The sequence below is a fragment of the Lolium rigidum genome, chromosome 5 (assembly GCF_022539505.1).
Source record: "Lolium rigidum isolate FL_2022 chromosome 5, APGP_CSIRO_Lrig_0.1, whole genome shotgun sequence".
Lineage (NCBI taxonomy): Eukaryota > Viridiplantae > Streptophyta > Magnoliopsida > Poales > Poaceae > Lolium > Lolium rigidum.
In genome coordinates, this window is record NC_061512.1 from 116,047,521 (window position 1) to 116,057,107 (window position 9,587).

At 47.1% G+C, this 9,587-nt stretch overlaps 1 protein-coding gene across 1 annotated transcript; it reads right to left on the reverse strand.

Annotated features, from left to right (window-relative positions):
- Positions 1-2,460: 2,460 nt before the first annotated feature.
- Positions 2,461-7,639, reverse strand: LOC124653367 (ferrochelatase-2, chloroplastic-like). The gene is made up of 9 exons (XM_047192433.1): positions 7,445-7,639; positions 6,698-7,016; positions 6,009-6,152; positions 5,725-5,826; positions 5,311-5,414; positions 5,102-5,228; positions 4,129-4,281; positions 3,801-3,901; positions 2,461-3,065 (listed from the first exon to the last, which is right to left on the reverse strand). Exons 1-9 carry the CDS (start codon positions 7,507-7,509, stop codon positions 2,750-2,752), a joined length of 1,431 nt encoding a protein of 476 aa, XP_047048389.1. The 5' UTR covers positions 7,510-7,639; the 3' UTR covers positions 2,461-2,749.
- Positions 7,640-9,587: the final 1,948 nt, after the last annotated feature.

Genomic DNA, 9,587 nt, shown 5'->3' on the forward strand with positions numbered 1-9,587 from the left:
ATCTTTGACCAGTTCTGCCGACACGTTCTTCCTTCCGGTAGCCCGGTATCTTCTTATCCGGTTCCGGCATACCCCTCTTGGGGATACCGGCTTAGCCTTACTTAGCTAAATTCTTATCTCTATGTTCCGGTACGAACATTAAACCGGTATCTCGATGGCTCAAACCATCCGGTTTGACATGCCTTTGGCATACCGGGGGTCATCCCCCCAACATCTTCCAACACCTATGCAAGAAGAGAACATGCTATCCTCCTCCTCTACCCGCTCAACGTCGCATGTCCCCTCTTAAATAAAAATCATTCAAAGAAACATATATGATTAATTTTCTATATGAAAGTGCACCTTCTTTTTAGTGTAGTGTACCATCACATATCCCTCTCAAAGGTAAAACATCCAAAGAAATACTATATATGATTAATTTCCTATATGAAAGTGCACCTTCCTATTACAAGTAGTGTGACCAAAACTTTGGATTCCGTTTTGTGTTTTTTACCGGGCCCGACCTAACCGGCCGAAATTCGGATAACTCATACCAAAAGCTCAATTTTTCTTTTGAAATATAGAACAAAAAACGAACGCAATAACAACAATAAGAATGAAAAATGACTGATTTTTTCCTTACTTGTTTTGAATAAAGCAGTAGCAAAATGTATAGCAGAATCACCATCAATTTGAGGAAAATGTATAGCACAATCACCACCAACTTCAAGACGACGCCCTCAAGAGGGGGCACGACGAAGAATCGACGCCGTCGTCCGATCCCGCGGGATCTAGGCTTTCACCCGAAGACGTGAACCCAAGGCAGCGAAGGCCGTAGAGCTCCACGACCACCCCCCAAGAAGGACGGCAACATCCGCAGACGCCGCGTGGTCAGGCTTTCGCCCGGAGCAAACGAGCCACCACACCCTCACGCGGCCGGACAACAAGACGAAAACCGAAAACGCTGCCAGCCCGCACTCCGAAGACACACCTCATGTGCAGAAGCGGTGCCACCGTCGCACACAAGCCACCACCACCACCACCACCAAAACTAGACCAAGGAGCTCTGCGAGCTCCGCTGCCACCACTCGCACCGCCCGGGGCTGAAGAGCCGAGCCGCAGCAGTACTGACGACCAAGCTCACCGAGAAGAGCTCCACGGGCGCCGCCAACCGCCATAGAGAGGGAGCTTCGACAGACGCCGACACAGGGGTCGAAGGTTGAGCCGTCGGCCGCAGCAGCGCGAGCTCCCCGGTCCAGCCACCTATGCAGCCACAACGGCCGCCAAGCCACCCAGAGCACACACCGGGCCGCCACCCCGCAGACCACCCCCGCAGCCAACCCATGCGCGCGCCGCCACACCCCACCACGTTGCGCCACCGGACAGCACGCCGCGCGCCCCGGTCAACACAGCACCGCATGTCGGCGCCCCTGCCATCCCCGCACCGCACGCCGGCCGGGGACCGCACGCGTCGCCGCCCTGCCGCCCACACGGCCCGAGCGCCACCGCATCCACCGGGCCGCTGCCATGGCCCGCCTCACCATCAAATCGGGGCGTACCTGCCCGGATCCGCCACCCCACTGTCCCGGAGCCGCCGCTCCGGCGTCCTAGCTCCGGGGAGCCACCATCTCCGCCCCAGCTAGATTCGGCGGCCGCCCGCAACGCCACGAAGAGGGAACCACCCCCGGCACCATTTGGCAGCGGGGGGCCACCGCCACCGTGGTGCGAAGGCCGGCAGCAGCGGCGGCAGAGGGTGGCCAAGGAGGAGGATGGGGGGCGGCGTGGGATTTTGCCCCCGGTGCCGCCCGGGGTGCGGCATGGGGGAGCTGTGTTTACTACCCTGCTTCTGACGATCGATCCTGCGGAGGAACCAGAAAGTGCATGATCACCATCGATCTGTAGTTGACCTACATCGTGTTCTTTGTAGTTCTTTCCTTACTAGTTCTTGAACTTATAGATCAGGCGAAACAAGCCTCTTGTACGTATATCTCGTATGAAAATGAAAAATTCTTGATGTTTTTCATTTTCAGTTATTTTTATTTTAGATTCTTTTGTTATTGCCGTCAAATAACACATGCATCTTAGGGTTTAGGGTTGCACCTAGCAAATCTTGTTTGTGAGTGATAAGTGCATGGCGGACTCGGAATCTAGAATGTTCTCTATCCTTGTTGGGAGTCCACTGTGTTTTTATTCAATGCATCCACTTTGAACCTAGAGCTACTCGGGAAATTTGAGACCAAAAGTTTGTGGGCGATTCACATCTTTCTTACGGAGATATCTGTTGATTTATCGTTCACTAGTAGAAATCCGTAATGGAAACAACTTAAGATGGTGGCCACAGGCATATGGATTGTCAGAAGAAGTACAAAAAACAACTTTTTTATATATAGGAAAGCCACCACAAAAACAGAGATTATTAAGAAAAGCTTTGAAGCGAAGCATAATTTAGAATTTTGAAACACAAGTTGTGAAAATAAGACAGCTAGAAGGATTGTGTATTTCATCGTTTTATTATATTAGTAATTAAAACTGTTCTCTGTTGGGGCCAAGATTACATGTCAAGTAGCACTATCTTACTCAAGTGCATAAACACTCCGTTATCTCGCCCAGACTTTCTTGCTACTATGGCAGATCACCACAGCAAATAAATCAAAAATCATTCGACACTAAATCTATATGGTTTCAAGTTACAATCACCAAAATAGCTAACCCCGGAGCATCCACATCAAAAAACTGCACACACCATTACTGCTTCTTGAAAAAAAGTAGCTCACCGCAGAGTGTTCCTGAAAGCAGAAACTAGTCTTGGCGATAACAGCAGGAAGAAGGCCAAGACAGAGCCGAAGAACATCTTCGTCAGGTAATGCCTCATGTCCATGTCAGAGTCGGTACCCTTGACCTTTCTGGTTGTCAACGCGGAAGCAGAGGGAAGGGCTTCAACAACAGCATCTGCGAGGTCCGAGATGAAGGATGAGGTGCATCCAAGAGCTGGAACCCTGCCCCAGTTCTCAATGCCTGACTCTAGAGCCAACTCTCTGTACTCCATGTCGATTTCTTCCAGTGTCTCGATATGCTCACTCACAAAGCTGAATTTTATATTAGTACGTAAGCAATAGTCGAAAGAATGGCACAGAACGAACAAAAAATTATGGCGACTGAAAGACAATAATATACTTCTCCCTCCGATCCATAATAAGTGTTGTGGTTTTAGTTCATTTTTAGTCAAATTTGAACTAAAACCACGACACTTATTATGGATCAGAGGGAGTATTAAAAGAGTACGACATAAAGATGCAGCCTCAAGTTAGATATCAAAAGATCCTAACAGAATATACCAGATAATCATTATCTTGATGTGTAAAATGTACTGTGCAAAATACTATACCTCTCCCAAAATGTAAGACATATTTTGACTCATTAAGATTAAGTCTTTGACCAACAATCACTCGATTACTACATGGTTTATATGAAACAAAATCGTAATCATAAGTATACTGGGCCATTAAGATTGACAAGATTGTGCAAGTGACAACAATGTAAGGAGCACACAGGTACATGATGAACAAGTTGAGGTAAATGAAGATATGGAGCTAGCCATAGAGATTGATGATGGCATTATACTACAAGGCAGAAACTAATATATGCAGTTGAGTTGGTTTAGGTGTGAACAGGGGGCCTAATAACCAGAAATAGATAAAGGTGCATCGAAAACCATCCTTGAGGAAAATACTGGAGCTAATATATGCACTTCAAAGTGGTTCAGGTGTATACAGAAAGAGATACATAAACTGGTAAAGCATAATTGAACATTTGAAGATTACCTTACTGGAACAGCAAGGAGACTCTTTACACCCTTCTGACCAAGTTCCACTAAAACTTCATCAGTATAAGGCTTAAGCCACTGAATTGGTCCCACGCGACTCTGCCATACGTGTAGAAAGGTTAATGCGAGAGTATTAAGTAAAAGGAGAAATAACACAACTGCATGATGTTCCACCATGTAGATTTGTAGGGTAAGATGGCCAAAATTCGGTTTCTAGTTTCAAAGTACAAAGGATCACTTAAATATTCTTGGAATTTCCTAAACAAATGCATTCATAACTCGAAACAGTGGTTAACAAGTGTTTATTTGTTCCCGTACAGCTGTACCTGGTAAGCCAAAGTATGGTTATTCAACGTTCCTCTAGATTTCAATTCCTCCATGATCAAAGCAATGCAGTCTTCCATCTGATCTCTGTACGGATCTCCGGCATCCTGAACATAAGTAAGTGGTACTCCATGTGCACTGAAGAATATCATAACCTGCGAATTATGAGACATAATGTCAGAGGGACATCACAGTCTGTTTGTTAATTATCCAATAAGAAATGGTAGTGCCTGAGTTGCACTTACAAAATAGATATCATTTCAGATATCAACATACTCTTCAATGTGCAGTAGTATTCATAGTAAAAAGTTCATAGAAGTAACACAGCATAAAATATCACAGGAGTATCTTCTATGAGAAAACTATTTATATAGTTTTCATGTGCTCAATCACAGATCTACCTTTTGTAGCTACTACCTGTAAAATCTAACCAATTAACCAGAAATATTGTACAATGGTATCTGCTAAGAATGTTACAGTGATCTCATAGACTGCCAGTATTATTTCGGCGATTACTTTATCAGGATACTGCATCTTTCTCTTTCCAGGTCATTTTTAAGGTGCCCAGCATACTTCAGTATTCACAAGTGTCATGATATGCTAGTAACACATTTAATATGCCTCTCTAGTACAATTTCATAGTTATTTCCTCATTTTGAATGAGTACTGGCACAGTGACAGCATAATGCATTATACCACCCTCTCAAAAGCGGGCTAATGGTTATGCTGAGATTTTAGATACAAACACATCATATGATTTAATTACTTATTTCTGCCCAGACTCCAGAGTTTGGTGCCTGTAATGGGTAAAATACAAAACCACGGGCCCAAGTAAATTTCTATGCTAAAGAATGTACGACACATCAATGGAAATGCTGCAACCTTTGCAAGTATTCTAACAGATGAACAGCTACCCAAAATATGTGAATTTTAAGAGAAAGCCAGAAGCAAAACATGGAAAGGAAATGTGCAAACCTCTTCAGGATTCGAAAAAACTGTTAATTCCTTCTCAATTAAGTCCGCCATTGATTTCACATATCCCTCCCGCTGGTACCATGATTCAATAATGGAAATCGGCAAACCAGCAAAAAATGCATCTTCTCTGCACGAATGATGCCGTATTAGAATTTCAGGTTCTAAATAGTCTGAAAGATGAGATTTCATAAGATAAGGCAATTGCATACTTGACAATGTTTTGGAGAACACGGATGCTTGACCCGCTTGTCGATATGGAGTACTGAGGGTATAGTGGAAGAACCACAAGCTTCGTAATTTTATCCTTCTTGATCTATCATCAATCAAAAGAGTAATAGACCAGTAACGCCTCAGTTAAAAACTTGGAATCAATTAGATAAAACCAAACTATAAAAGGATTATCACTGATAAGGAATGTTGCAAGGCGTATGACCAAACTCATAGTCAAATTCAAGAAAGTAAAATACAGTTATATAAAATGAATATTAAAAGCATGGCTACAACAAGATTTCAAAACTAGAATATTGGTATGCATTAACTACCATGGATGAATAATTAAACAAAAAACCAAGAAACTACCATGGATTTAAAGGCACTTAAATTGATGAGGGAGGAGTTTTAACCTGATCGAAGGCTTCTTCAGTGAATGGGTACCAATACCGCATACCAACATATATATCTGCTTCCATATTCTTCTCTTTTAGTGCAATCTTCAAAGCATTTGCCTGAAATTAAAGTAATTCAGTTGGGATGCACTAACTCCCTTAGCCCCTTCTAAGCTGAAATGAGATGTAACTGTGATGGAAGTTGCATGGTTTAACAAGTGTCTGGCAAAGCTGTTAAGTCATAAGTATATATTAGATAAACACAAAAAGTTCCAAGTTCTGTTAGACTGGTGAAATTTTACCTGCTCGTCTGTAATTCTCCGCAGAGGTGATCCACCACCAATTGAAGCATACGCCTCTTTACTCTTAGGAGCTCTAAGAGTAGAGATAAGTTTGGCCAGTGGTCTTTGGAGAAATCTGAACAGCCTAGGGAGACGAATGATATCCTGGGTAGTAAAAAGTAAGTCAAGAGGATACATTGTTGAAGTACTGAACTGAAAAGTACAGAAATTATAAAATAATTAAGAAACAGATAGGGCTATGTGGTTCACATTAGGATATCTACGGTGCGAAGAATGGCCTACACAAGAGACCATAGAGTTCGATGATGAACTTTACACAGTACAGAAATACTTCTTTGTATTATCTAATCCATAATTGATACATGGCTATCCCTTATACAGCTTGTTTGGGTAGACCATGTTCTGAGTCAATCACTTCAAATGGATAGATATGGACTCAAACGCATTCCAATTGTAAGTGAAGAGGTCTAATCCCACCCCCATCCTACTAAACCTTATAGGGACGACATGACACCTCCTAACAGAAAATCTCTATATCTAGGCAAGTTAATCTCTACAGGAAGGATTATATCTCCAAGGGAATAAACCTAACTAGCAAAAATAACAAGCATCGGCTACACATAATTAACAAGGAACGTGTGAGGTTGCATTGGCAATCAAAACTACGAGCATGTGGAACGGTCACTTACTGGATCAGCGAATAGGTTGAACAGAAACGGCTGAACGTCATTGAGGGTCTCTGGACCACCAAGATTAAACAGCAGTACTCCAATCTTTTCTTCAACAGCATGCGAAGTTACGCCCTTGACATTTTCATCAAAAGTAGTGTATGCATCCGCAGCAGCAGCGGATCTCACAGCAAGACTGCGCTGACGTTTAAGCACTGGACCTCTGTGAACCAAGCTGGATGTTCCACTTGCTGACAACTGCGAATGTTTAGCCTTGGCGTGCAAGTTCTGTTTGGCAGAACCAGCAAGATTCGTAGAAGAACCAGCTTTACCACATGACCTGTGAATGGTAGCACAATCAGGAAAGTGAGTATAGGCTTGAGCGCATCTCAAGAAACTAGCAGAAGCTAGATTGATCTGACAATGACAGTATGACCCAATATATTACAGATTCAATTATAACCTATCTACCGAGAGAGCGATTCTTTAAGCAGTATAGCTTCTTAACTGATCAATCATATATCTTAGCAATTCTTTGAACTTCTTTGAGTTTTTTTTTTTACATCGTGTCGAGTTTTGTCTACACGATGGCATGGCAGGCGAATCGAATTTTCACAAAAAGAAATCGTTTTGCACTAGTTTACGACTGGATCATCAGAAATATTCCCGTGACTGCGAAATCTAGTTGGCGCCAAACCCCTCCGCCCAGATCAAGGAGGAAACATAATTGGACAACAGGGATGCCGAGGAGCGATAGACGGTACTCACGTCGCCGAGCCGAAGACCTTCCCCTGGCACCGGAGATCAAGGGCCCCGGAGCGGACGCAGTCCATGGAGGAAACAACCTTCCCCGGGAAGAAACGGCGCGGCGGCGCGGCGGGAGGGGAGAGAGATCTGCGGACGCAGGTGAGGACGGGGAGAGAGGGTTGGGAGGAATGATGGGCTGGCGCGTGCGTGCGTGGATCTGCCTGCCCTGCGCGCGCAGTGTCTTTCTTCTTCTTCTTCCCCTCTCCACGACTCTCCCTTTCTTTCTCAGCCTGTTTGGCAACGCAAGTGGGAGTTATGGGTGAGAGTTGGCCGAGGGGTTAGAGCATCTCCTGCCGCGTTTGGCCGCGTCCCCCCCAAACCCCTCCTCAAACATTTAAAATATTTTTTTTAGCATTTTTATTTCAATTTTCACAAACTAATACATAATTGGAACGTGGTTTACACGAAGACATAGTTAGGAATATGGTTTACACAAACTAATACATAGTTTGAACCATGGTGGACACAAATATAAAATATTACAAAAAAACTAAACCTAACTAGGCCGTGCATCGAAGGTTTCCTGTGTTCGCTGCTAAGAAAGAACACTCGAGGGCACACCCAGTCACCCAAACTGGAAAATCCAGCGGGAGGATGGTGCCCTTGTTGGTTCTACCGATGAGACGTACATCCGTGCACGTATTCGCTGCGAAGAAACAACACTCAGTCGTTCTCCTTGTCGGTGTTGTCGCCGTGTAGTCCCAACGGCAGCGCGTCTCGTCGAAGACCTTAACGCTCATGTCCCTGTCGCCGAAGTAGGAGAACAGGAGGATGAAGCCGGCTTCGAGGCTGTGGTGGCGCGCGAACTTCTCCCAGCCGATGTTGAGGTACATCTTGCCGCGCGCGTCGTAGATCGCGTCGACGATCCACCGGTAGTAGCCGCACGAAGCCTCCCGCAGATGCATCGTGCGCGGGCGGTCGTCGCCGGCGACGTACTCGGCGAAGGAGTCTGGCAGCCTCTGGATGCCGCGCGGGTCGCCCTTGAGGACGAGGACGAACTCGAACAGCACGCCCGGCTCCACGTCCATCTCCGACGATGAAGACAACGGCGTGGGAGGCGACGGCGAGCGTTCAGCTCTGCCGCGGCCACGACCACGACCACGACCACGGCCACGAGGTCGGCCTCCGCCTCTACCGGACATAGCGTCGAGTCTTGTTGAGATGGTGGCGGCTAGGGTTTGGGAGAGAGGCGCTAGGGTTTGTGTGTGAGAGGGACGATGAGAGGCGGCCCTTTTATAGGCCGGAGGGAGGCGGAGGAGCGGTGGCGCTCATTAACGCCGGCACGCAGAGCTAGGCGCGACGGGATGCGTCGCTGCGCCTCTGTGGGAACTGCACCGTCGCTGCGGGAACTGCACCGTTGCTGCAAAGCCAATAACTTCCGTCGCGAGGTACGCGACGGTTAGGTTAAAATTTATTGTGCCGCTGACGGGTCGGCCCCGCCACTCCCCGCCTCGCTTTTCGGTGTGTCCGGCGTCCCCGGAGCATCCCCTGTGGGACGGGGACGGGCTCGGGGCGCCGGACACCGTATAGGGCCGCACCGGACAAAAATGGGCTTTGGGGGACGCGGCTGGAACAGATTTTTGGTCTGGCGCGCCCCAAATTGCTTTGGGGGACGCTTTGGGGGACGCGGCTGGAGATGCTCTTAGACCATCTCCACCGGCGCCCCCGATAGCGTCCCCGATAGCATTTTGGGGCCGGGAGTGAAAATGGGCTCGTATCGGCGCGTCTCATACGGCGCCGGCCAATTTTGGAGCCCAATAGAATCGCCGGCAACCCCGTGCGGCCCCTTCGCTAAGGGCGCGAATCGGGCGCGCCGGTACCTTGCGAGGCTGAATGTTTTGGGCGTGAAAGCCGCCTGTCAGCCACACATCCCAAAAGTCGACGCCAGCGGGGAGTGGCGGGGCCGACGTGTCAGCGGCTAATTTAATTTTAACCTAACCGTCGCCTACCTCGCGATGGGAGTTAATTGGGCGCAGTGACGGTGCAGTTTCTGCAGACGTGCAGCGAACCGTCCCGTCCCGTCGCGCGCGTCTTGCTCTTCGTGCCGTCGTTAATGAGCGCCACCGCTCCCCCCTCCCCCGCTCCCCCGCTCCCCCGCCTCCCT

What these genes read in the sequence shown, in the direction of transcription:
- LOC124653367 (XM_047192433.1), bottom strand. Translation starts at nt 7,509, where the DNA reads ATGGACTGCGTCCGCTCCGGGGCCCTTGATCTCCGGTGCCAGGGGAAG. An exon ending in TCAACCTATTCGCTGATCCA is followed by an intron (nt 6,153 to 6,697) that starts GTAAGTGACCGT and finishes TTTACTACCCAG; the next exon opens with GATATCATTCGTCTCCCTAG. An exon ending in GGAGAATTACAGACGAGCAG is followed by an intron (nt 5,827 to 6,008) that starts GTAAAATTTCAC and finishes CTTTAATTTCAG; the next exon opens with GCAAATGCTTTGAAGATTGC.